The sequence below is a fragment of the Nomascus leucogenys genome, chromosome 3 (assembly GCF_006542625.1).
Source record: "Nomascus leucogenys isolate Asia chromosome 3, Asia_NLE_v1, whole genome shotgun sequence".
In the NCBI taxonomy this organism is placed as follows: Eukaryota; Metazoa; Chordata; class Mammalia; order Primates; family Hylobatidae; genus Nomascus; species Nomascus leucogenys.
Genome location: NC_044383.1, coordinates 35,587,844 through 35,615,533, shown reverse-complemented (window position 1 = coordinate 35,615,533; position 27,690 = coordinate 35,587,844). Strand labels below are relative to the sequence as shown.

The following is a 27,690-nucleotide window of genomic DNA, read 5'->3' as shown; positions in this document are numbered from 1 at the left end:
TGATGATTTCTAAGAAAGAGCCTGTTCTTAGAGACCAGAGTGAAAGGGAATGTGCAACCCCTTAGAGGAAGAGACTGCCGGTGACGGAAAGAGCCTGCCACCCAGCTCCTCTGATTACAGGGACTGACCTCCAGAGGCTAAGGGACCTGCCGCAGGACACGTAGAAGATTCATGGCAAGAATCTACATAGTGATGCTCCCATGTGGGAAGGGAGGGATGTCACCTCAGTCCTCTCAGGGGAGCCTCAGGTGACTTCCTACTTCCGATCCTGAGCACAAGGAGGACAAGACCAGGGTCAGACCTCATGTGAAAAACACCAACCAAGGCTGTTCCCACCAATCCTACAAGAGCTCCTCTGCCCTTCTGGGGGGAACTTCCAGCTCCCAGGCCTGTTCCCCTTCCTAAGAGCTGTGTTAAAATTTGCACAACATGATGCTTCCTTTAAGACAGGTCTACATCAATAGAGGGCTGGAACGCCAAAGCAGGAATCTCCACCGAGGTGGCTGCTCTCTAGATAGGTGAAGGCTGATGTAAGGAAAGAAAGCAGTCCCTGCAGTCCCTCCTCAGGTCACCAGGACACTCCCAGGGCTCAGCAGTGATTCCCATGACCTTGTCACTGTACTTGTCAGGTGCAAACAAAGATAAGAGTAACTGGAAACAACAGAGAGGGTCATTTTATACTCTCTGCACTCTCAATTCTTCCATAGCTAATTAAAGTAATATGTCAAAATGTCCCTTGGAAGAGCTCTTTAAGAATATGTCTGTTAAATAAACAAGGTTTCACTAATTAATGACACGCCTTCCCATCCCTCATTGAAGTTCCTTGTAGAACTTCTGGGCCAGGAGGGTTGAGCAGGAAAGGATGGAGGAGAAGTCGCCATCTCCCTTTCTTGAAGGGATGGGGCACATATCCAGCCTCTTGTCATTTGTGGAGCTATCAATTTCTCCTCTGGATGTTGATCAGATTTCCTGGGCTGGAACCAACTTACAGGGCCAGGGTACTGGAATTTTTCCAAGAAGTAAATGCTTTGCTTCTTACGAAGTCAACATGATTTCTTTCAAGGAAAATTTTTATTTTTTTTAAGTGTCTAGGGTTTTTGAAGGGCAAATCTTTGGATCTTTCTCTAAAGAGAATGATTATAATATACATTTTTTTTTTTTGCACTAGGACCACCTCTCCACCACCACACACACACACACTCACAGAGAGGCATGGGGGTGGGAGAATGATTTGTCCAATATTACACAATGAGTCAGTGGCATAGCCAGAAACACAACTTTCCAAACTCCCAATTCTTAATAATAGAAATATTAATATAGTCTCTATAATTTTCTATTTATTTTTGTTTTCACAGCTCACATTTAATTTTCACAACAACTCTGGGGGAATCTGGGTAAAACGGTCTCAGGAGAGAGCAGATCTGAATTGCAGACCAGCTCTGCCACTTGCTTGCAGTGTGATCCTGGCTGCTTCCCTCTCCTCTCTGGATCTCAGTGCCCTCAGCTGTGAAATGGGAGAATCGGACGAGAGTACTTCTAAAATCCCTCCCACCTCTAATGTGCTGTGATTCTGTGCTGCAATGCTCCAGTCCTGGGCTTCTCAATCTTGGTGTTAATGACATTTTGGGCCAGATAATTCCTTGTTGTGAGGCGTGTTCTGTGCACTGTAGGATGTTCAGCAGCATCCCTGGGCTCTACCTAGTGGATACTAGTAGCAACCAATTCCCCAGTTGTAACAAGAAAAAATGTCTACAGACATTGCCAAATATCTGGGAGGGGGAACAAAATAACCCCTCTAGTCACCATTCAAGGATTTCGATAAGGTCAAAATCATGAGTGGTTCAGGGGAAAAAAGGTCTTCCTCTCCCTTCCTTTTCCCCAACCCTTTCACACCTTTCTGCACACTTTTCAAAGACAACCTCTCAGTTCTTTGCTACTTCTTATTTCTTAAATGCCCTAAGTGGTCCGGGGTGTGTTTGGTGTGGTAATGAACCGATTGATTTCATACTTTCTCCTAAGGAAAGTTCACAGGTTTATGTCCCCTAAGCAACCAGCCAGGCTCTCCAGAAATCCCTAGCAGAGTCCAGGCTGGCCTGGAAGCCTGTATCTGCAGCCTGCAGGAGGCTCAGTGAGCATGAATTTGTCAGCACTCTTAAATCACTAGGCTCCGAGGAAGGCTTCTCCCAGCAGAAAGATCCTTCCTTAGGAATCAATAGCTAAGGGCCCTCCATCACATTCAGAATTATCCTGGGACCCATAAGATTTCTTTTCCCCAAGCATGGCAGAACCCCAAAGTGAAAACCCTGAGGTGGGGCAGGGAAAGAGGCAAGGAGGGAGCCCTGCCAAGAAGGCCTTGCCTATCAGCCCAGATGTTGCTGTGAGCAGAGGCTGATGTGCAAACCTGGGCACTCAGGCTCACTCACTGGGAAAAAGAAGACTCCGGGGTTCCCAGTGATTCAGCAATAATATCCCCTTCCAAGTGAATACCTCTTTACCTCTAACCAAGGGCAGAGGAATACTAAAGACTGTCTCCCTCCAGCTTCGCTCCCCTACCCTCATCACATGGTTGTCAGCCTCATCATTTAGCAGAGAAGGAAACTGAGGCTTGCAGAGGTTAAGTGGTTTGTTCTAAGCTAGCAAGCGGAGACCAGATTCTAAGCCCGTGTCCTTACCATTACAATGAGAGGGGGAAGGGTCAGCCATCCGGTGGGGCTCATAAAAGCCCCACTGGACAATTTCCTATTTCTCATAGTCTAATGCCACTTCTCAAGCTCTCTACCCACTCCCGCATTCAAACAAAAGTCCAGAGAGCTTGTACTATAACCACAATTTATGTAAGTATATTCCTCTGGTCTTATCCAGAACCAGACCAAGTCTTGAGAATGCAGGCTCATTTCACCAGGTAAAGCTAGGAGCTGGTGAGATCTCAAGCACAGCCTCTTAAGACTCCAGTTTAAAGAGAGGGGCTTTTGCTCTCAGGTGGTCCACGTGATCCTGCCACCTCCCTCCTCCCGCTGAAGATGAAGCTCCAACTTCATCTTCTGTGAGCACGAGGGAGAGGAGGGGACTCAAGCATCTTCCCTGGCAACAAGCATCCCTTTCGTGAGCCTTAGGGAGAGAAGAGGATTCCGCCTCTCAGAATTCTGGCTTGGCAGCAGTGGGTTTCTTATGAGGGTAGGCTGCCGAGTATGCTGAGGCTCCAAGGAGAACCAGGAGGAAGTCCATCCAGTGTGCAAAGAAGCCAGGTGGGGAGACAAGAACAAAGGGGGCAGCCCACAGGCCAGTCAGCAAACCTGTTTCCCAGAGCCCAGCTCAGATGTCGACATCCAGGCTCTCGGAACAGAAGAAAGGGCAATGGAAATGGTAGTATCTTGCAGGTCACCTAAGAAGTCCAAACATAAGGATTTTGCCAAAATAGAATGTCCTAGCACTCTGACCTTGAGCTAGGAGCAGCAAGGGTGGGGGAAATAGGCAAATACTCTTTGGAAACTCTCCAATCCTTCTAGAATCTGAATCTGGGAAGTCTCACCAGCAGTGGTGTGACTGCAAGACAGAGAGACCCCACGCCAGCATTCCTTGGTGCTCCAGACCTGGGTTACAAGACCACAGTGAGGGACTCGGCACTTCTGACTCCTAAATGCACAGACAGAAACCTGGACTTGCATGGCTTTTGCTTAAAACACCACTTGGAATAATGAGACGAGATTGTAGAGGGGGGGGAAAGAATAACTAGGAATTTCTATGACCTGTGTGTGTCCATGACAAGAACTGTATTTTCTCCTCACCTCCTCACTCTGGAAAACAGATTCAAAGAGAATCTCCCCAACTGTTTGGGATGTATTAATTTACCAAAGTCTGGTCAGTCAATAACTATGAGTGCCTACTGTATAAAGAAAGTATGTCCATCTTTATAGTGAAGAGGAAGCAGGCCACTGGAGTGGAAACAGCTTTGAATCGAGCACTGGGAATCCTAGGACCTAGTTCCATGTCTTCTACCAAATAGCCATGTGACCTTGGCTTTATCCAGCTTCAGTTTTCTCATCTGTAAATTAAATGTACATGTGAATGTTGGGATGGGATGGGGTTGGATGAGATGCTCTCCAAGGCTCTTTGCTTCTGGCTCTAATGTTCTGGAACTCCACGAACCCTTAAAGAGTTCAAAGAACACAGCGGCACCAAGCACAAAGGAATGATCCCGGAGAGAGGGTGGGGCTGCGTACCAGCTCTCTTTGGAATGTTGTGCTTGCACCTGCCCCATTGAACCCGAGATCACAGGACCACCTGAAGTTCAGGAAGCATGTGGTAGAAGGATTCCAATTACAATGGTGGTGGTTGAAGGCTGTAGCCTGAGCTGCCTTAACGCATTGAGTTGCTACAGCCAGTGAAGGACAAGACTAAGTGAGAGTCAGTGGTCCTGAGCTAGGTACCTTTGGCGCCCCCTACTGGACACCAAGGAGTCTGCTCCACCTTTAGGCTTCCATCGCCTCAGCACGGAAGCAACGGAGCGCTTGAGCATGAGAGGCTGTCACAAGCTGTTTAATAGGACTGCCTTCCTGGTTGGTGGTATTCTTTCTATAAGAGTCTATTTCACTCCCTAGAATTACACAGGCCATTGGTCCACACATTCACAGGGGCACCCCTGCGCAGCCATAGGACGTCTTAACCAAACATCAAGGTGCCAAGGAATAAACACCAGGGTTCAGAACACCAGGTGCAGCCCAGATGGAGAAGGGAAGAAAGAGCAACAAGCAGGTCTTTCGCTGCACAAATCTCCAGTGGAGAGAAGGTCTTGGGAAACGCAGCAGAAAAATGTTGCCTGCAGCAGACAATGATGGAGCTGGGGGTTGGGATATGGATTGATAGCCCCCATAAAATATCTCCAGGCTGAAGCAGGTACCCTAGGAGTTTGAACATCCACGTACATTCAGGGATGGGATAAGGTGGAGGATTCAGCCTCAAATGAGCAGCCACAGACCAGATTCCCCAAACTCCCTACACACCGTTTCGACCTTCTCCAGAGTCCATTAGTACCCACCGGAAACTGGAATGTTCTAATTGTGGTCCTCTGTGCCATCATCAAGACCCTCAATTCCCTTCATTACCTCTTAAATTGACTTTAGGACCCACTGCCAGAAGGATGTTCTTAACCAAATCAGAGAGAGAGAGGGAACATTTTCTCAAGAACCGTGCTGGAACAGCCACCATGTTCCCACTTTTCCAGCCTCCACCCCTCCCCCATGGCTGAGGGTGAGGTACTCTGTGACTCTCAATGAGCTCTAATTCAGTCTTGGACATCTCCAGTGCCAAGTGGTCTGGGTTCCAAATCTCCATCAATCGCTTATCTCTTCCCACATGAGTTCTCCCCTGACTCAAGAAAACACTATAGAACTGTCCCCTGTCCTGGGACCCTCTTCCCTTCTTTTCCACCTGGCTTCACGTGGAAAGTCCTGCACCCATCCCAGAAGATACCTCAAGTGCGACTCAAGAATGTGTCCTGTCAGGAGAACGGAAGCATCTCCTGGGATGTGCAGAAGCCACACTGGGTGCACCCACCACCACCAGCAGCAGCAGCAGCAGCAGCAGCAGCGGCAGCAGCAGCAGCAATATTCATTAGTCATTCCCGGAGGAAGCCCCCCCAGCTCTCAACCCTAGGAGAATTTCCCCGCCACTCTGGGAGGCTTCCATCCAGGCTGGGATGACTTTGGATTCTTGAGTTGCTTTCTGCAGAAGCGGGACTAACCAGGGTCCCAACTACTGTACTGCAAAGAAGTGCGCTGCATTGCTGGGCATGCCCCCAAGCCCGGCCTGGCTGCCCCATCAAAGCCTCCAAGTGCCCCCACGGGGTCGAGGAGGACTCACAGTTCCCCTGGAATGCCTGAAGCCCGCTTGCCTGAGGCAGCCTGAAGAGAAGACCACACCTCGTCCAGCACAAGGCAGCTAGCAGCTACGTCGCGCGCGGGGCTGGCTCCCGGAGCTCTCTGCCACCCAGCGCTGCGCCCGGGAGCTCGGCTTCCCAGGGGAGGAAGAGCCACCCCCGGGGCTCTTCCCCAGCCTGGAAGCGTAGGCACTCGGCCGAGGCCAGTGGCTTCCCTGGCCGGGGTCTCAGCCTGGCTGACTGGGAGACTCTCCCGATAGCCCGGCACATCCCTCCTCACCCGCTCCGCCCCCTCCCGGCCCCAGAGGCCCCCTCCCCTGACAGCTGACCTCCAGCACGCCTTCTCTGCCTGCTGCGGGCTGTCGCCCCCACACCTCAGCTCCCATCTCTCCGCCACCTCCAACCCAGCCCCTGCCTCGCCCCCAGCCCGCGGGGGAGGCTCCGCGCGCCAATCGAGTCCAGCGCCTCCAAGCAAGTTAGGAGCGAAGCCGCCGCCTTCGCGATCCCCGTCTTCCCGGGTTCCCGGGCGGCGTCCCCGCCACCCTGGCGGGAGGATCCGGGGGGCATGCAGAGCTGGAGAAACTTTCTCCGCCTTAGGGTGGGGGGCACCAGTGCAGATACTCACGCCGGGGTCAGCGCTCAGAGCCATCCTCCCGCTCTTGGCCCCGCCGCCTGGGGGCGTGGGAAGCGGGCGCTCGCTGCCGCCTCTGCCGCCGGCGCCGCTGCTTGCTAGCTCCCAGCCCCTGGTCCTGGGCTGGCCTCGAGCCTCCCGCCCCGACGCCGCGCGCTCGCTTTATACAACTCCACTCGAGCGCGCCCGGGCTTATGTAAAGGCTGGCGGAGGCCCGCAGCCAATGGCGCGGCAGCTGGAGCCGGGGGCCCGGACTGGGGGGCGCCCTCGCAGCCAATCGCGGCTCGGGGAGCCCGGAGAGCCGGACTGGGGGAGGGAGCGCCTCCCCGCGCTGATTTAGGAACCGGGATTGCGGTGGCAGCAGCCGGCAGCCAGGCTGGCCCGGCGCGGCGCGGCGGGTACTGGGGTGGGCGGCGGCGCAGGCGGCGGCGAGGGCGGGCACCCCCCGCGCCCCGCCACTGCGTCGCATAACCTTCAGGCAGCAGCGAGGCCTGGCGAGGAGGGGAGAGGGCGCCTGGCTGGGCGCTGGGGGCCCCAGGCCAGAGGGAAGCGGGGGTCCCTCGGGAGGCAGCGCAGGGAAGGAACGCGAAGGGGGAGGGGAGGGCGGCGAGCCCCAGGACCCCGCGGCCACCCCTGCGTGCAGGACCGAGGGTGGCGGCGGGAGCGGCGGCACTGCTTTCCCATTTCCCCCCAGGATAGCAATCTGGCGTCGCCGGGCCGGGCCATAGCGGCCGCGCCGGCCGCGCCAGCAGCGCTAATGGCGAGATTTCGACTACGGAGCTAGCGCCGAGCCGATCTTTATCCAGCCTGGGGACGTGTCCGAGCACCTCCCGGGGACTGCTCAGTATGGAGAGCAGGGCTCCGCGACGGCCCCCGCAGGCGGGGAGCGGGCGAGCGCAGCTCAGAGATCAGGCGAGCAGAGGCCCAGGCGGCTGCGGGCAGCGCCGCTTCTACCCCACCCCCTGTCCCCACCAGCAGTGCCCCCACCTCGTCCCACCTAGTCCCCACCCCAGCAGTGGCCGAGTCGGGCCTGGCCCTCCCGCTCCTGCCGCCCGCGTCCTACTAGCCTCCCTCACCGCTTTGATCACAGGTACTGCCCGCCTCTCCTCGTCCCCAACCCGCTGCCGCTGGGGAGGGGGAGGATGGCTTCTGCCTCTCTGGACCAGGGGAATGGGGGTTCTAAGCACAGAAAAACACACTTGATCAGCAATGCTCAAAATACCCCTGTCCAGGCAGGAAACTGGCCTTGGTGGGTCACACTCTGAAGGCAAATCCTTTATTTTACGCCTAGAATACAGCCTGGCACATAGTAGGCGCTCAGTGTTTATTGAATGAATTCTGAGCTTCCGTGAGTGAGGTCTTTGGGTTTCTGAAAGCCGGGTAAAGGGACTACAGAAGAGAAAGACTTGGGAATCCACCATCGGAGAGGGAAGGAGCTAGGACTGTTTTCCCATCCGTTGACGCTTTTGTGACCATCACCCACTAGTCTGGCTTCTGGGACCTTGACTCTTAGCATGATTTGAATGTGTTCTTTTATGAAGGGCCACACATCCAGCCCCTGGCCCCTGTTACCCACAGATTTTGAGCAGAACTACCAGGACCTACTCTGGGCTCTGTTTTCAGGTATCTGTGATCTTCCTCCGAAAAGAAATAGCTAGGCACAGACAAACTTTCTGGCTTTTTGAGTCCCCATCAAGCCTTTAAGGGTTGTGGGCCCCTTTGAAAATCTGGCAAAAATTACTGAATCATTTTTCTAGAAAAATATACAAACACACACATTTACACACACACACACACACACACACAACCTTGAGTATACTTTCAGGATCATTAGGAACCCTGAGTCTCTTGGGGCTCTGTCCAATGTCAACCTGTTTCTTCAGGGGTCTAGGACAGTAGTTTATAATCACCCTTCTTTTGGGGATCACAGACCCTTTAGAACCTTTCAAGAATCTCATAAATGTTATGGATCTGTTGCTTATAAAAATGATCACTCACATACACACATGTTGACATGCAACTTTAGGAGGGTTCGTGGATCATTAAAACTTAATCTAGGGCCCTGATTAAGAACCTTCATCTATCGGCAAATAGACGCTGCCCCAAGGCCGTATCTGATCCCCAGCTCTCTGCATAAGGAGTCCAGTTGGCTCTGCACACTGCTGGAACATGCCACCACCTTGTTCTGAGAGCATCCAAGTCATCTAGCCAAGGCTCTGGCACCTGAGAGACTGTCTCCACACTTTCTCTGCATCTTGGTCCCCACCACCCTCTTAATGTGGAAATAAGTTGCAGGTTGTCATATTCTGTCTGATCTATGAGCATTCCTTAGCCAGAAACTCCAACTCAGGGAGACAGCAAGTGACTGGTAATTAACCAGTTTCACTCAATCCTAAACATCTGAGCACACCTTTCTTGGTTTTTGTTCTCACCTCTCTCTCCTCCGGCGAAGCTGTGCACAGCAGCCCCAGCTGTAGCGCCTCACCTCACCCAGACCTGACAGATTTAGTAACCAGCACGGTAATTATTAGCATTAGGCAACCAGATGTGAATAGGTGCTCTGTGCAAAATAACTCTGTAATAATCTCACACTTTCCTGCAGCTAGCCAGGTAAGGTTACAACAGACCAAAGCTGCTAGGGAAGGACTGAAAAATGCAGGAAATGATGGAGATGTTCCAGCCAGGAAGTGCTCCAGGGAATACAATCTGGCTTCAGCACTTGAACTTGTGAGGGTTGAGCGCGGTGGGCCAGGCAGTTCTGGTTGGAAAATTTCTTATTTCTCTGATGTCGTCGATGTCCATTTGCTCAGTTCATGTCAGTGTCTGCTCAGAGCTCCAGCCCTGCCCCACCCCCAAGCCCATGATAGATCTCTTGTCCTCCCACATTGCCCAAACACACCCAGCTTTCTTGAGGCACATGCACACGGTTATAGACTGAATTGTGCCTCTCCGCACCAAATTCACATAGTGAAGCCCTAACCCCTAATGTGACTGCATTTGGAGATAAGGCCTTTAAAGGGGCAATTAAGGCAAAATGAGATCATAAGGGTGGACCCTAATTCAATAGGACTAGTGTCCTCGTAAGAAGAGAGAGAGACACCAGAGATCTCCCATTTCTCTCTGTGCGTCCTCAGGAGAAAGCCTGCGTGAGTAACAGGAGGAGACCATCTGCAAGCCAGGAGCAGGGCCTCTGAAGAAACCAGACCTGTCAGCACCTTGATCTGGGACTTCCAGGCTCCAGAACTGTGAGAACATTAACTTCTGTGGTTAAGTTCCACGTCTGTGGTATTGGCTATGGCAGTCTGAGCCGACTAATACACACATTTTCAGCACACCCTTACCCCATGCATCTTGTTCAGGCTCCAGTCCGTTGACCCCAGTGAAGTTGTTTTTTCTTCAGAGTGTTCCCCCACAAACTTCTTCATTCTTACCTGGGAAACGTGCTTAAAGTGTTTTCTCATCTGTTCTTACCCAAACCAAGTCTTCTCTCCTGCGCCACCTTCCAAAACTGCCCTGGCCAGCAATTTTCAGCTCTCCTGCAGGTCTACACCATCTTATCACCTGTGATGCACATTAGCTTTCTTTCTCTAATTGTTTCACTCAGTGATACTTGGCCTCCCTGTCAGAATATGAGCCCCTTGAAGTCCAGAGTTTGTACCTTACAGTCGACTACCTCACAGAACCCAGCATGAAACTGGGCACAGAGTGAACACACAGTAGATATTTGCTGAGTTATTCCAATTAAACCTATTTACTTAAAAATACTATTAAAGCTATACAGTACTTCATTTTCTAAAAACTCAAGACGTATTGTGTGTGTTAGTCATCATCAACATCACTGCAGCAGGAGTTCTCAGGAGCTAGCTTTCTTCTAAAGTCCAGGATCAGATATGTTGGACTTTACGCAAGTTGCTAACAGTCATGCAACAAGTTAAGGACAGGACAAAAACTGTAGGAAACACTGAAGACAACCTCCAGACCCCATGTCCTTTCATTGACAAATGACTCTGTTAATTCTCTCTCTACATTAGAAGATTACTTGGCTATCTTCTCGCTGTCCGGGTGAGAAGTCAAGACACCAGATCTTAGAGATGCTTCTGTCCCAAGAGTTCTGTCATAGGAGAACAGAGAGGCTGGTACAGTTCCTCACACCCTTATCTGAAGCCCTTGAGGCCAGAGGCATTTTAGAATTCAGAAAGGCACCATACATAAACATTCTCAGTGAAGCCTTGAGCAGCATATTGAAATCAGACACATTAATATTTCTGCAGCGAAATATATGAAGTTTACACTAAGCAGGTGTGAGGATAAAGTAACTTCACATCAGTTTAGGTCAGATTTTGCTACCAGATGAGTCTTGGCATCAAACTTGCAAAACAAAAATCCTTTTGATTTTCAGAGATTTGGGGATTTGGAATTGTAGATAAGGGATTGTGTATTTTAGGCTTGGTTGTCTCAAAAGAAATGAATCTTTTTGTAAGGGGGTGGAAAAAACAGCAATAGTTGAAAATGGGAAACCACAAACTGTAAAAGAAATGAGGAGCTAAAGGGAGTATGAGGAAATAACCCCTTCTCAAACCAAGTCGTATGGAGGGGTCGTCCCTTTTTTCCAAGGAGTACACATTTATCACATGGCCGATGAGTTTCAGATGCACTTGTGGCTTGTAAGAGGCAGATGTACAGGATGGATTTTCGAGGGGAGGTAGGTTAAGGGTAAAGTTGGACAGGAACTCTTTTAGAGAAGCCACAAACCCTGGGGGATGGTTCAGTCAGGGCCAGAGCCAGAGCCATCACAGACACAGAAAGGAGTCTTCCAGATGGCCAGAGAGTTAGTTCAGAAGACCTTGAGCTGTGAGCGCATGCTGCAGGGAAACTCTTCAGGCAGACAGCAGCCCCAGGAAAGGGATGCTGGAGGAAGGAGGACATGATGGAATCCTGAGGAAGTCTGGTTAGAAAGTTTAGAGGCTGTGGGGCAGGGGTAAGCCTGGGGGTAATGATGCAAGCAGGTGTCTGCTCATGTTAACCTCTGCCAAAACGTCTTGGGTTCCAGGAACTCACCTGCCAATGTGTCCAATGAGCTATGGGGTTTTCCCACACTGTCATGGGGGTGGCTCTGCAATCTGAGGGGCTGGTTAAGAATGTGTGTAGGGAGGGAGATGGGAAAAGGGAAGCCTTGGTGGGCCCCGACCACACAGCTCTCTACCCCTGCTTGAGACGCTCAGCCAGCAGTCTTCAATATAAACGGGCTCCCTGGATTCCAAGTCAACAGCAGGGAAGCTTCATCTTGGATCTTCATCATTGTTGCTGACCTTGGTCCTGCTCTACCTTTCTTCTCAGGTCCTAGGACCCCACTGTTACCTTTTTCTTCTGACAGAGCTCTTGCTGGTACCCCCAGCTCCAGTCACTGGGTCTCCATCAATTCTCACCTCTTGCTGCCCTACCCCGTGACCCAGGACCTCAGGGCCTAGGATTCTGGGGTCCGGATGCTTTCCTTTCTTCCCTGTGGCTGAGTCTTTAACACCTGCTGCCCCACATTCCAGGCATCAACTGCCCTCTTGAACCTCTGCCAACTGCCTCATGCCAGCCTCCTTTTACATGCCCCCAACCTGGCCTCACTTCTGCCTCCAGCTCCCAGGACCTCCCCAGACCCTGGCCCTGCCTTGGTGGACAGGTCCTGTTTTAGGTGCCAGCCCTTCCTGGTCTGGCATATCCAGCTGCCAACCCAGCCAAGTTTCTGACAGACATGAGCTCATGGTCATGGTTTAAAAAAGAAAAGAAAAGAAAAACCCTGTCAGCAGTTGGGTGGTGGTAGCATACATTTACTAGCAGCAAATGCCAGGGAGCTCCTGAGCTAGGGATGCCCTTGTCAGTTTCCATCCTAAGGGAAGGGAGAGAAATGGGTGAAAAGTGAACAGAAGAGGAAGGGGAACAGGAAGGAGTAAATAAAAGGAGGGGAGGAATCAAGAGAAGAGAGAAAGGGAAGGGAGGATATCGGGAGAGGGAGCAAAGTGGGGTGGGAAGAGTGTCTGTAGCTATAGCCTGTTTTCAATGTCTAAACTGAGCATGGAGAGCTTGTCATCCATAGAGTCAGACATTGACACAAAAGAAGATGGAAAAGGCAATTGAGCCTGTGTATGTGTGCATGTGTGAGGAGGGGTGGAGGAGGGGGGCGGGGAGAGAGAGAGAGAAAGGGGACATAAGAGAAAGAGAAGAGTAAGGAAATGGGCCATCCAGGAAGTAGATAGAAGTGGAGGGCTAACAAGGTGGACAAAAACCGATGGCATCTGGAAAAAGAAATCCATGTTTGAAATTTGTAAGGGCAATCATTTCTGATTACTCTTCTGATGTCATTAACCAGGGTTTGTGGAAAACCCTCTGCCCTGACCACCTATCTCTGCATCTCTTGCTTGGTTCTTCTCTGATTTGTTATAAAGCTGTATCCTCATCTTGGCACCAAATTCCATTATAGATAGGATGGATATCTCACGGGTTCAGCTTGAGGGTATGGAGGTATGTTATGACCTACCATATGCAAGGGTAAAATGAAGATAATAAAACCTCATGACGGGGGTTTCATAAGGAATACGTGAGATAATGTACGCAAAGCCTTTAGCCGAACGCCTGGCACAGAGTGAGCATTCCATAAATGATAGCTATCTTCCTTCTTCCCTTCTTTCTCCCCAGTCTCTGTGCCCAACTGTCACTTCCTTCTGCCTGTCATTCCTGTGAAATGCCACTCATTTTCATCCTTTTCTCTTCTTCCAAGCCCTTTAGCACATCACATGAGCATTTCTCCTATTGCAGACATGTAGAGCCCTGCCTTCATATTCTTCCCACCCCAATGTATGATAATCATTTAATTGTGTAGCACTTTATAGAATTAAAAAAAATCCTCATAAACACCTATGAGATAGACACATAAATGAAGGCTCAGAGAGGTGTAGTGGCTTGCCCAAAGTAGCACAGCTAATAAAAGGCAGAGCTGGAGCCCAGCACGGTGGCTCACGCCTGTAATTCCAGCACTTTTGGAGGCCAAGGCTGGTGGATTACCTGAGGTCAGGAGTTTGAGACCAGCCTGGCCAACATGGCAAAACCCCATCTCTACTACAAATACAAAAATTAGCTGGGCATGGTGGCGGGTGCCGTAATCCCAGCTACTTGGGAGGCTGAGGTAGGAGAATTGCTTGAACCCAGGAGGTGGAGATTGCAGTGAGCCGAGATTGCATCGTTGCACTCTAGCTGGGTCAACAGAGAGAGACTCCATCTAAAAACAAACAAACAAACAAACAAAAACAACAAACAAAAAAAGACAGAGCTGGGATGCAAATGTAAGTCTCTTGGGCCAGAATCAGTGCATTCTCCACTGTCCACAGAATTGAGTCGGTAAGTGATTCTTTCATGATGCTATTATTGAAGGTAGAGACCTGGTTTTACATTTCCCATAAACCTCCTCAAGGTCTAGCCCACAAGAGGCCCTTAGTCAGTGTCAGTTATTTACTTCCAGGCACCGAAAAGAGCTCAGGGCTACCCTTGGCTCAGCCCTGCCTCCATGGTAAAGGGTTCTCGCTGCTTCAGTGTTGCTCTGTTCACACCCCAGAGGCAGGATCCCAGCCTAGACCCAGGCCCGTACACACCATAGACGAGGGCTGAGCAGAAGTGAAGCCAATATTCCATCCTTTGGTGAGGCAGGGAGAATATCATGAGGAATTAGGCTTGTTTAAGTATAGCTCAAACTAGCAGAGAATAAAAGCAACTCCATGCTCATTGCAACAGAAAGGAATTGAGATTTCATGAAAAGAAGGCCTTTTTCTGTATGAGAGTTGTGAGATGTTAGAACGAGATTCCTGCAGAGGTTGTAGAAACTGCTCCCCTGGAGGTCTTTAAGAGCTGGAGCGCTATTCGCTTTCCAGCGGGATGCGGGGCTGAAGGCTGTGTGTGCAGGCGAGGGCACAGGCAGCTGGAGGAGGGCTCAGGATGCAGCAGGCCTGACCTGACACCTCCACCGCGGGAGGCAGGTGGGAACTCAAAGGCAAGGCGGGGCGGGGCTGGGAGGAGAGAGCAGGCCCCAGAGAGGCAAGATGTCAGAGGAGCAGACAGCACGAAGAGTCGCAACAGGCTGTCGAGTTCCGGTTCCTGGTGGAGAGCCCGGCAGGCTGTTTGTTCTCGGACGTGTGCAACTGCTGCCTGCTGGCGGGGCTGTGGGCGCCGCAGCGGGGAAGGAAGGGGTGGGAAGGGGTGCATTCTGGACCCTCGCATTGATTGAACCAAATGGACAAAAGCCAATTATTTTTCTCTGAGAAAAGCAAGGTACGGAGGCTGGCCATCAAAATATTAAACAGACATCGCTTCTTGGTCTTTTGGCTAAGATCAAGGGTAAAATATTAAACACAAATAACTAAATCTGAACAGAAGTCCTACACAATGCTTGTTAAACAAGAATGCTGGAAGTATTCTGGGAACACAAAGTACCCCAGATAGAAGTGCCACATCTTCCTGCTTCCTGGAAGATCCACTTTTACTAGAAGACCCACTTTGCCAGGGTGGAGAGAAAGAGGAGGAGTGGTAGGTAATTTAAGTGGTAAGAAATAAAAATATCTGGCCAGGCGTGGTGGATCACACCTGTAATTCCAGCACTTTGGGAGGTCAAGGTGGGCGGATCACCTGAGGTCAGGAGTTCCAGACTAGCCTGGCCAACATGGTGAAACCCCGTTTCTACTAAAAATACAAAAAAGTAGCCAGGCACGGCGGCACATGCCTGTAGTCCCAGCTATTTGGGAGGCTGAGGCAGGAGAATTGCTTGAACCCAGGAAGCGGAGGTTACAATGAGCCGAGATCGTGCCGCTGCACTCCAGCCTGGGTGACAGAGTAAGATTCCAAATCAAAAAAAAAAAAAAAAGAAAAGAAATAAAAATATCTAATTATCATTTGAATAAATCTGCATATATCATGGAGCTGAATGCAAAACTGTGTGAGCATATTTTAAACAAAGCGTGAGCCTTGAAAAGACCTTCCAGGCTTCCTGTTGGGTGAGATTCTCAGCCTCCCCCAACCTTGTGGGGATACGTATAACCTTTTCTTTTGCATTTAGAGTACTTTAGTAAAAAGTTTTAACAGTGCCACTTTAGTATTTACAAAGCATTGTTTCACACAACATCTCATTGAGATATTCAAAAAGCATTTAAACACTTTCTGTGTGCCAGGCACTGTGCCCTTTTTGACAAAGAAGTGGGTATTTGTATTTCCCCTATTGTGGAGAAGAGGAAATAGAAAGACGGGGTGACTCCCATCACCTCCCAAAGTTCTCATGGGGCAAAGCAGAGCTAGGTATGCGGTGTCTTTCTTGGCATGCTGTGCCTTTCTGTCATGCCTGCTGCCCTTCCCATATCTCTGCAATTCCTCCTACACCCATTCCTGCCATTAAGCAATTACACGGCACTCACCGCCACATGCCATCCTCCTGAGAGGTTTCCAGGCAGGAGGGGCAGGTCACAGGAAAATGGGAAAGCCAGCTGGTGCCTGTGCCTTTTCTCCTTCTGCCTGTGATTAGGACACGGTCTGCACGCATTTACAGGTAAGGGCATTAGCACAGAGTAACTAACATCCTCAGGTCACAGGCACAGCATCCAATCCTGTGGCTGAGCTGGTGGAGTCACAGCTCAGTGCAGAGCCCTAGGTTATCTGGGATGTGATCAGTGCACTGGATAGCCCAGGATGGATTGCTCACCAACAAGCATTTGTCCAGAGCTTGTTAGGTGTGGGCTCTGTGTTAGGCTGGTGGGAAAACAAAGATAAATACAACCTCTGCCTTCAAGGAGCTTACCATACAGCAGGAAATTGGTGCCCACGTTGTGCTGAAAGAGATAAGGAATAGGGCCAGGCAAGGTGGCTCATGACTGTAATCCCAGCACGGTATTGCTGTGAGGCCCAGATGAGGCACTGCATGTGGAATGGCTGAAGAATACCTGTCTAGAGTATGCTTGAGTGACAGTCCCAGCTTTGCCACTTACTTGCTTTGAGAGGAAGAGGTAGGAGGATTGCTTGAGCCCAGGAGTTTGAGACTAGCCTGGGCAACATAGGAAGACCCCCATCTCTACACACACACCACACACACACACACACACACAGTTATCCGGGGTGGTGGTGCATGCCTGTGGTCCCAGCTACTTGGGAGGTTGAGGTGGGAGGATTGCTTGAGCCCAGGAGGTCCAGGCTGTAGTGAGCCATGATCATGCTGCTGCACTCCAGCCTGGGCAACAGAGTGAGACCCTGTCTCAAAAGGAGAGGGGGTGGAAAGGGAGAGAGAGAGGGAGAGAGTGAGAGAGACAGAAGGAATAGAAATGGGCTGGAGAGACGTGGCTACCAGGTGATGCCCCTTCTTCTCACATACTGTGAGCTTCCTTGCCAAGGCAGGGGGCAGGAGACACTTCCTTGGTTACTGTGCACCTTCACTCCCCATCTGCAAGTGGAACTCCCCTCTCTCTGCTTATTCGTAGTTGTCTCATCTTCATCCTTTGTCAAACATTCACCTTCTTTTTCTGCAGCTTCCCAGCAGCCACCTCAACCAAAGCCAACGCAGGCTGTGGTCACAGCCAATCTGCCTAATGGCACTTTACAGATGATGGCAGCACACACTGAGACTGTACATTCAGGTGCTCAGAGCTGTTCAAGTGCTTAACTGTTTTAATCGTCCTAACAAGCCTGTGATTCTATGCCCATTTTATAGATGAAAAAGCTGGGGGTAAGTAAACAGCAAGTAAGTGGCAAAGCTGGGACTGTCACTCAAGCACACTCTAGAAAGGTATTCTTCAGCCATTCTGCATGTAGTGCCTCCTCGGGGCCTCACAGCAATACCGTGGTGTAGGTTGATGGGGAAATCTAGACCACAAGGCTCACATGCATTATTACCAAGCTCAATTGATCTACAGGAAAAGTGGACACGGGAACCCCGGTCGGCCTCTCAGCTGGTGTTCTTTTCATTACATTTTGTTGCTGAAACCAGAAAATATTCTCTGTATGTTTCCAGTGGCCCTATACCCACCTAGTCTTTGGAGGATTTGTTTTTGCACTTTCCTATTGCGTGAAAACAAGCTCAAAACAGTCTTGACCACGCTTAAGCCAGAAAAGCTTGAAAGACCGCCACCTGGTGGCTTTCTCGGTGGTGGCGACTGAAATTGACCCCGGCCTTGGGGGTCAGTGGTGAGTCTGGAAGAGTAGCCATTGGAGCTTATGGCCACCGACTATGTGCCAGGTTCTCTGCTAAGTACTTTAAAGGGCTCCCTCTCATTTATTCTTTGCATTAACCAAGTGAAGTTGGTCCTATTCTCTTTGGCTGTATTTCAAAGATGAGGAAGCTGAGGCTCAGAGGCGAAGTAACCAGTTCAAGGTCACACTGTTAATAAGTATTTTTTTATTTTTATTTTTATTTTTTTGAGACAGAATCTCTCTCTGTCGACCAGGCTGGAATGCAGTGGCGAGATCTTGGCTCACTGCAACCTCTGCCTCCCAGGTTTAAGTGATTTTCGTGCCTCAGCCTCCCGAGTAGCTGGGATTACAGGCACATACCACCATATCTGGCTATTTTTTTCGTTTTTAGTAGAGACAGGATTTCACCACATTGGCTGGTCTCAAACTCTTGACCTCAAGTGATCTGCCTGTCTTGGCCTCCCAAAGTGCTGGGATTACAGGTGTGAGCCACCGCGCCTGGCCTATAACTCTTGAAGCTGGGCTTCAAATCCAGATTTCTCTAACTCTAGGTCCTGCTTCTACTTAACTACTCATTATCTTACCTCCCCAGCCTTACCCCATCAGGCCATGGCCCATCCCCCAGTCCTGCTCACTGAGCCGCAGCCACTCCGACCATCCCTCTCTTCTTTGGGCTCTCACACAAGGAGAATGTTCCAGGCAGAAGGCACAGCAAGTGCTCTTCTTTGCACTTTCTGTGCCCTCTGTCTGGAACGTTCTCCCAGATTTGCCTGTAGCTGGTTACTCGTCCTACAGATCTCAGCTCATGTGGGTCACATCCTCAAAGATGCCATTCCAACCATCCATCTAAGTTGTCCCTGCCCAAGCCCAGTTCCTCACTATTCCATTACCTATCTGCATGTCCTTCTGAGGGCTTAGCATTCTCTGAAAGTATCTTGTTTGTTTGCTTGTCTGTTGTCTGTATTCCCCACTGGGAATGTCAGCTCCATGCTGCGTCTCAGTGCCTACCCTAGTGCTTGCCTAGTAGTTGCTCCACAAATGTGTACTGGATGAATGATCATAAGGAAGGCGACAGGAGAGAAAAGGTCCTACGACTGGTATTTTATCCATCTACTAACAACTCAGGGGCCTTCTCATTCCTCCCATTGTTGGTATCATCCTTGCCTCCTTCTTCTTTGGACCCCACCTTTTTGTATCCAGGACCAGAGGTGAAGTGAGGCCAGAGCTAGGAATATAGATGTTACAAATATAAGAAGGCTTGCAGTTCTGGTCCTTGGTATTTGATATAGTTGAAGAGTCTGGGTTTTTTTGGTAGTGGTTGTTGTTAATTCTTGTAATTAGCTTGTATCTTATAGATATTGCTCTTGGCCATTTAAAAAGAGGTTTAGTTGGTCATTCAGGCCTGGAACCTATTCTGTTTTCCAAGTTTATTACTTCCTCCACCACATTCAGAACCTGGCAAGGTAGATTAGCATCTCAGGATTATGAACTGCCTGTTCTCACTCACCCACACTTGGATGTGCTCCAGAAAACAGACACTGGCTCGTGAATTTGAATTTAGAATCCTGCACTTGTAAGGAGAAGCTCAGACCCAGGCACAATATTTAAGATCTACTGAAAACAGGAGCAGAGTACAAATGCTTACAGAGATGAGTTCCTAGCCAAAGACATGAGCAGTTTCAGAAAGGAAAAACCACAGTAGCTAATGGTCATTAAAGCTTAGTTGATGTAATTTCAGAGAATGAAGACAGCCACAATCCTAGTTAAATAACACCAGGAGAATTTAGCTCTGAGCTGACAGTGCCATGACTGTGATGTGGTGGCAGAGTGGTGCCAGGGTGACCACCGGGTGAGGAACTGGGCAACCTGGCCTCTCATCTGGGCTGCCACTGTCCCATTGTATGTCCCTACTTAATCTGGAAAGATAAAACTGAGCTGGATGATCTTTCACATTCCCTGCAGTTCTGCTGCTCTAGCCCTTTATTTGGGAGTAGAAGCAGGAGGAAGGTCTGGAGGAAAGGAGGCTAAAGTTTATCGAGTTCCTTCTCTCAGTCAGGCACTGAACTGAGCACAGTGGCATCACATCTTCATAGCAGCCCTGCTAGCATAGTCTTTATTTTGCCTATGAAGAAAAAAAATTAGGAGGCTAAGTGACATGTCTAAAGTCACATAGCTGGACCATGACAGTCAAGCCAGCACACTTTCTACTTTGCCACAAGGCATCTGGCCACTTAAAAACCATCTCTACCTGCTGCTCCTGAATATCTGATTCCTAGAAGTAGCATTCACCTTCTATGGAGCATGACTTTGATCCACACAGTGACTGGGAAAGAGAGATGTCAGCTGGGTTGTCAGATTTCCTGGCTTATTTCAACACTGTCTTCTGGCTCCCAGTCAGGCAGCTCAGGGGTGAAAGCTGCCCTTGATGTAAGTAATGAGCAGTAGAACTTGCATTATAGGCTGACCCCACAGGACACTGAATGATTCTGTAATTATACCGTCCAGTATTCATTGAGGGCCATGCATGTGCTGTACACTAACAACAACAGTAGCAATAGCAGCAGCAGCAGCAACAGCAAAAACAGTAGCAACAACAGCAACAGTGGCGGCAACAACAGCAGCAAAACAGCAGCAACAGCAACAACAGTAGCGACAATAGCAACAACAGCAGTGTCAACAACAGCAGCAAAACAACAGCAACAACAGCAGCAACAACAACAGCAGCAGCAACAGCCAGCAACAACAGCAGCGACAACAGCAACAGCAGCAACAACAGCAGCAACAGCAGCAGCAACAGCAGCAACAGCAGCAACAACAGCAGCAACAGCAGCAACAGCAGCAGCAACAGCAGCAACAGCAGCAACAGCAGCAACAGCCAGCAGCAACAGCAGCAGTAGCAGCAACAGCAGCAGCAGCAACAGCAACAATAGCAACAACAGCAACAACAGTAGTGGCAATAACAGCAGCAAAACAGGAACAGCAGCAGCAGCAGCAACAGCAATAATCAATGACCTTTCCGAGGGCTCATTCTGCACTGGGCACAGTAAGATACTTACAAGCATATCACCTGTGAGGGGTGTAAGATGACTCTCCCTATTTTCTGCCTGAGGATATTGGGTCTCAATCTCGGACAGATGAAACAGGTATCCCAATGGCTGAACTGCCAGGATCAACATGCTTCTGCTTCTATATGGCGGAGAAGGTGTTAACTCGCTAAGTAAACCAAGGGGCTGTATTTTCTGAATTAAAAATCGGGCACATGGTCTGACACACTGGCTGGTGATCAGCAGGATCTCTAAAAACCCCAGGGGCAGTTGCAATCAGTATGGGTCTCAGCATAGCTACCTGCCTCTTTGTGCCCGCTCTTCTGCTCCATATCCACCACATCACTTTCTGGTCGCCCAAAGCCCTCCCACAAAGGCTCATCACTCTGGCCTGCCTCCCAGAGTATCTCGTGCTCCAAAACTGTGACCTCTAATCTACAACCAAATTTACCATTCTCAGGTGAAACAATCCCCGACCTATTCTGGTGGAGGAAACCCTAACAGCTGATTGGTGTAATTCATACTAAGGTGTGAGTGACTGAGAAGATGTCTATCACTAACAAGTGTCTGTTGTTTTAAAGAGAAGCTAGTTTCTCCACCGGACAGCTGTCTCTAATAGGATCCTAGCTGCCTGGCAGTCCAGGCTTCATGGGGGCAGTCTCATGGGGAAAGGTGGAGAGAGAGAGACCAACCTCTCCAGCGGGCTAATTTTCAAAGGGAGGTGCCTTATCCCCACTTTCTAGTCTCTTATCAGAATGCAGTGGCACAGGGAGAGTGCTTGGAAAACCTTACAGCCCCTCTCCTATTGGCATTGTCTCACCTTTCGAGACCCTCTCTTCAGTGAGAAACCATTTTAATAAGGCTGTAATTTCGTTACAGAATTTTGTAATTAAATATCCTTAAAAGAAATGAGGCTTCAGGTTCCTATCTCCCAATTTATCATAGACTTAATTCCCCAAGTTACACAGTGTTTAATCAAGAATGTATCCCTATTATAACTTCATGCAGTTTCCTGGCCTTAGAGATAGGAAGTGCTCTGAATTTATCATGAGGGTGCTCTCTGTTCCTGGGATGTTATTGTTTACCAAATAAGTGGTGGCTTCTTAGTCAGAAATAGCAGATCTGTCCTCACCCCTGCCCTCACGCTAGTCCTCTGGGCCTGTCTCACCCTCCGAGGTAAATCCATTCATCAGCTCTTCAGAGGGTGTCACAGTTCAGAGCTGGCAGCTTCATTTAAGGAGCAAATGTGCTCCCCCTGCTGGCTGAGGGTAGCCAATACATCGGTGTGCTGCAAAATCACAAACCTGGTTTTTAGGCTCCCTCCAAACCACAGGTGTGAGCACCTACCATGTGCTGGGTGCAGTGCTAACGGATATCAAGATGAGAAGGGCCAGGCAGCTGTCCTCAAAGAGCATAGAGTCTGCTAGGAGAGACAAAAATATGCGTAAATATTTTACATAATCCATAAAATCATGTGTTTACCTCTATTTACTTAATTGTGGGATTGCAGAGAGAAGAGAAACTACTTCTGTCCACAGAGATAAGGGAGGCTCCATAGTGAATATAGCACTTTACCTGCATCCTGAAAAAGCAGTCAGATTTCAGAAAGTGATGATGGCGGGGATCAGACAACTTAGAGCGTTAGAGGTAAAGAGAACTGAAGAATCACGTACTTTAAATGCCTCCTTTTATGAGTGAGGAAAGGGAGCTTAGAGAGGCCAAACACCCTACGTGCAAGTGATGGAATAGAGAGTGGAATCCATCTCTTCTCATTCCAACTCTGGGCTCACCAGGAATTCCAGGCTGAGGGAGGATGAAAGGCAGTGGGTGGGGAAGTGCCGGATATGTTGGGGAAATGGTGAAAGGGGTCAGAGTCGCCACAAGAAATTCAATCGCTTTTACTGAGGAAGTGAAATGGTCTGGTTAATTTAATTTCCTAATTAGATGGAAGTTCTGCAGAAAGGCTGCTTTGTTAGAAATGTTTTTAAATTTTAAAAAACTTCCTAAAATGTTTTCTTTTGCTTTCCTGCCTTAGCAAGCAAAATGAAGGCCATGGTTAGGCCATTGATAAGTCTGGATCTTGTAGTATCGTGCAATTATTTTAGCTGCAGAGAACATCCAAATTTACAGATAGAGACCCTTGAAGGGGTTTTAAAAATCTTTAACGGCAACATATTTGCTGCTATTTGTCTATCGTCAACCACAGTATATAGATTTATTTATCAGTGTGGGATAGTTAAATCAAGAAATCTGATTAAATGAGGGCCTTGGCTCACGTTGCTTTGGGTAATTGAGGTTTTGCCAGGTTATTAGGGTGGTCCCTGCTGAGCCCCCGCATATCTTTGCCCTCGCTCTTTGCAGGGCTGCACCAGGCACTGGGGCTTCAGCAAGGAGCCCTGTAGCATTCCTGGGCTTGTTTTGAAAAGGAGCAGGCAGAACATTTCACCGATAATACTGGCTGGCTCATGCACAAGTTCTTCCCACTGGGACCCCTGCCCACGGAATAGTATGAATAGTGGCCTTATCGAAATGATAGCCTCAAGAGATTTGACTTCAGCCTGGATGTGGTAGCCGGCTGCCCCAGATTCCCACTTTCTGATATTCACACATTATACAGGCCCCTCCTACATTACACCATGGTCAGTTTGTATAGCTAATAAAATAGGTGATAGCATGTCACTTCCTGGGTTAAGGTATAAAAAGTCGTTGCAGCTTTCATCCTGGCAGCTTTCTCTCTCAGATCACTTGCTCTCGGGGGAGGTAGCTGCCATGTCATGAGCATCACTATGGAGAGGCCCAAGTGGCAAGGAGCTGAGGCCAACAGCCAACAGTCATGTGAGTGAGTCTGGAGGCCTAGGCTCCAGTCCCAGTTCAGCCTGATAACTGCAGCCCTGGCTGACACCTTGACTTCAGCTTCACGAGAGAGACTGAGCCAGAAATACCCAGCTAAGCCACTCTCAGATTCACAACTCTCAGAAATTGTATGAGATAATAAATACGTGTTGTTTTAAGCTGCTGAATTTAGGCTAATTTGTTATGCAACAATAGGTAACTAATACACTAGCTAGAGATCTCCCTGGAATGGGGAGCCCTTGGGGACTGCTCTTTCTCAGCACTCTATCTAAGCAGCCAGAGGTATCTTGACATCCCAGAATCTTAAATCTAGAAGATGCCCTGGAGTTTAGCTAGTCCAGTTCCCTCAGTTTATGGTGGAAAAAGAGAGGCCAGAGGAGAAGAGGCTTTGTGTGTAGCCAAGATGAAAATAAAAGTCGGATCTCCTGATTTGGGGTTCTGCCTTTCCTCCTCTATTTCCACTCCCACACTTAGTTGGCTTCCCAATTCATCATTCTTATTATTTGAGACATGGTTTTGCTCTGTCACCCCGGCTGGAGTGCAGTGGCGTGATCACAGCTCACTGCAGCCTTGACCTGCCTGCGCTCAGGTGATCCTCCCATCTCAGCCCCCTGAGTAGCCCGGACTACAGGCATGCACCACCATGCCCAGCTATTTTTTTTTTTTTTTGTACTTTTTGTAGAGAGGGAGCTTCGCCATGTTGCCCAGTCTGGTCTCAAGCTCCCAGGCTCAAGTGATCTGCCCACCTCGGCCTCCCAAAATGGTAGGATTACAGGCATAAGGCCCTCGCCCTAATTATTATTTTATTCATCAAATATTTATAGAGTTCCTACTATGCACTAGGTCCTGTGTTAGGCCCTGGGTCATTGCAGAGGCTCTTGGCACATGTGGGACTATGGTCAAAAGTTATCATTCGAATGAAATATGTTTATTATAATGGATATATGCTGAATAAATGAATAAGTCAGGAGACACCACGTGCTAGCTCTGACCCTAACACTGATGCCTTGGGTCTCCTTTGCCATTCTCTGTAAATGAAGCTTCCAGGCTGATATGTAATGCAAAGACTTAGATTACGACATAGAATCTTCAAATTTTAGAACTAGAAAAGACTTTGGCAGGCAAGTGATGTGAAATCTTAGAGGGAAAGTGATCCCTTTGAAAATCAAATGAGATATGGTCTCCTTTATCTAAATGCACAAAACACTATGCATACAAATGCTGGGGATTCCTAGAACATTTGAAGCCTATTTATGGACTTCCTAGCAATCCACAGGGCAAGAACCTCACATCTGGGCTAACCTCCCATTATTTGGGGTGAGAAATCTGAGACTCAGAGAAGGGAAGAGAAGCCCCACATCTCACAGCAAGTCAGTAGCAAAGTCCATGCCTGAGATCTGGTTCCGTGCTCTCCCGCCACGGACCCCTGACTTACAGGAAGCACATGGAATATGAGGAAACCAGTACTGGCTCCCGGGAACACAGAACTTCAAGATGTCACATGCTGATACGTATTTTCTGTTAATATCTCTCAGGGACAGACAGAGTGGTTCAGACAACCAACTCTGTCTCCAGTGCGAGGCTATATGGCACCTCTGGATGCTTCCTAAAATTGGGCAGTTGGAAAGCTCCAGAGATGGGCTGGCAGAGCTGGTGAATCAAGGGTGGAGGGAAGCAGGAAGCAGAGGAGAGTCTGGCGGTCTGGGTACTCAACAGCGAGGCCTCAAGGACAGTCAGTTTCCCTCTGTCCACTGGCTGGTCCCTGGAGTTCAGGGGGATCTTCTGCCATAGGGCAGTGGTGCACGGTAAGGCAGAGCCTGGTCTCTGGCTATCATGGAAAGAACTAACTTAGCACAGTGCCTGAGAGCAGGGGCACTGGTGCCTCGCTGCTAGGGTTTAGAGTGGTGTTGTTCTACTTCCTGGCTGTGCCACCTTGGGCCAATAGCTAACCTCTCTTCCTGATCTCTAAAGTGGGGCCTGTGATGCCTTTACACCAGAGGCTTGTGAGAATTACGTGAGTTCGTCTTTGCAAAATGCTTAGAACAGAGCCTGACATAATAAATGCCATACAAATGTATGATAATTCAGGGCATAAAATCCATACTTCTTCAGGAATCAGTTTTCCTCTGCTGGATTCTTCAGAACAGGCCACTACACTTCAAAAAAAGTTACATTTAAAAAAAATCAACTTTATCAAATTATAAATTATATGCAATCATATGTAATAATATGTACCTATTGTAATTGTACATTCAGACAAATTAGTTTTGGTAAATGTATGCATTTGGGTAACCACCACCGCAATCAGGATATAGAATGTTTTCATCACCCCCAAAACTTCTTTTCTGTCCCTCATCCCAGTCAATCCTCCTTTATCTCCAGCTCCAAGTGATCATGACATTTGCCACCAAAGGGTACAGTGGCACATCTCTATCAATGTGCATTTGCTGGGCGCCAAATATATGGATGTCTCCCAATATATGTATGCATTTGTTATATAATATATATTATATATGCCCTGCTATCAGTCTGTATCATACCCACTAGGAAAGCTTACTTCATGGTTTTTTTTTAGATAAAAATAAACACAAGAAAGTTATTAAGCAGATGGTTAAGATGAGAACCATTGGTGGATTGGTGTAAAGGGAATACGAGAGTTCTCTCGTACAGTTCTTGAAAGTTTTCTGTAAGATTAACATTGTACCAAAATGAAAACTTACAGCAAATTGACCTAAGCAGCAGCCGGTAGAGCTATTGTTAGGCACTTTGCACACTGTCCTTTCTCAGACTCCCCTGCAAAGTTTCTGAACCCTGCCGAAGCCCAGGCCCTGCCCCAGCTCACAAGAATCAGAAGCTCCAGGGGTGGAGCTTTGGGCATCCACTTGGCTCACAGTGAGGGAGCCAGGGTTCCTCAGGGCCATGGGCCTTGGCAGGAGAGGACTTCCTTCAGCTGGCTGAGTCCACACTGGCCTTCAGAGTAAAATCGGCCAGGCTTGAGTTTGGCTAGAGAAGAACTGGCTCAAGTCGTGGGGCAGATGTGTTTGTGAAAATGCTTTGTATCTGTAAAGCACTGTATACGTCTAAGGGCAAAAGCATCCCACTTTGGGAATGAGGTAGCTTAAAAGTGAATAAACGCATACACAGAATAGATGTAGAATATAAAGCATCGGCTAATTATTATTATCACCTCCACTGCTGCAATTACTACTACTACTACTACTACTACTAGCTGGCCATCCCGGTTTGCCTGGAACTGTCCTGATTTTAGCACTGAAAGTCTTGCATCCTAGGAAAACCCTCCATTCCAGATAAACTGGGATGGCTGGTCACCCCAGAGCCTGTTAATACCCTTTCAATTACCATGATCACTTTGACTACCACTGTATTAGTCAGCTCAGGCTGCCATTAAAAATACCATCGACTGGAGGGCCTAAACATTAGAAATTAATTTTCCCACAGTTCTGGAGGCTGGGAAGCTCAAGATCAAGGTTCTGGCTGATTCAGTTCCTGGTGGGGGCTCTCTTCCTAGTTGTAGATGGTGGCCTTCTTGCTGTGCCCTCACATGGCCTTTCCTCTTGCTCACAAAGGATAAAAGGACCCCTGGTGTCCCCTCCTCTAATAAGTTGATCAGGGCCTCAGACTTATGACTTCATTTAACTATAGCTCCTTCCATAAAGGGCTTCTCTCCAGTCACATTGAGGGTTAGGGCTTCAACATGTGAATTTTGGGAGAGACACAAACATTCAGTCCACAACAACCACCACCCACTCTGCCCACCACCATTACAACAATAACTGTGTAGCCAGTCTCTAGGGCTCTCTGCTTGGCTGCACCTGCCCCCTCTTGGGATAGCTCCCACCTTCACGGGCATTCCCTGCCTTTGCTCTCTTACCCTCTTCCTTGAGCTCTTAGCATGTTGCTGCTCCCTAGGAATGTTCTATGTCTTGGAACATGGCTTCTCCAGGCTGCTTGCCTGGCCAAAGGAAATCCAGGTACCTGGCATGACCAAGGAAAAGCCAGGATTTCAAAGGAGCTGGATCTGCCTGTCCAGAAAAGGAATCCCCTAGAACCCTCTCTTACTCACA

At 48.9% G+C, this 27,690-nt stretch overlaps 1 protein-coding gene across 4 annotated transcripts in view; it reads right to left on the bottom strand.

The window, feature by feature from the left end:
- The window catches only part of CRTAC1 (cartilage acidic protein 1), a 165,661-nt gene extending 158,055 nt beyond the window's left edge, over positions 1 to 7,606 (bottom strand). For 2 of the 4 annotated variants that reach the window (XM_003255312.4, XM_004087560.2), the window contains exon 1: positions 6,501 to 6,881. In XM_003255312.4, the coding sequence (XP_003255360.1) occupies positions 6,501 to 6,524 (24 nt within the window). In that variant the 5' untranslated portion in view covers positions 6,525 to 6,881. Of the gene's footprint in view, positions 1 to 6,500; positions 6,882 to 7,582 lie in introns of those variants that run through there. The other 2 variants (XM_030808752.1, XM_030808748.1) reach the window with 2 other exon arrangements.
- Positions 7,607 to 27,690: the final 20,084 nt, after the last annotated feature.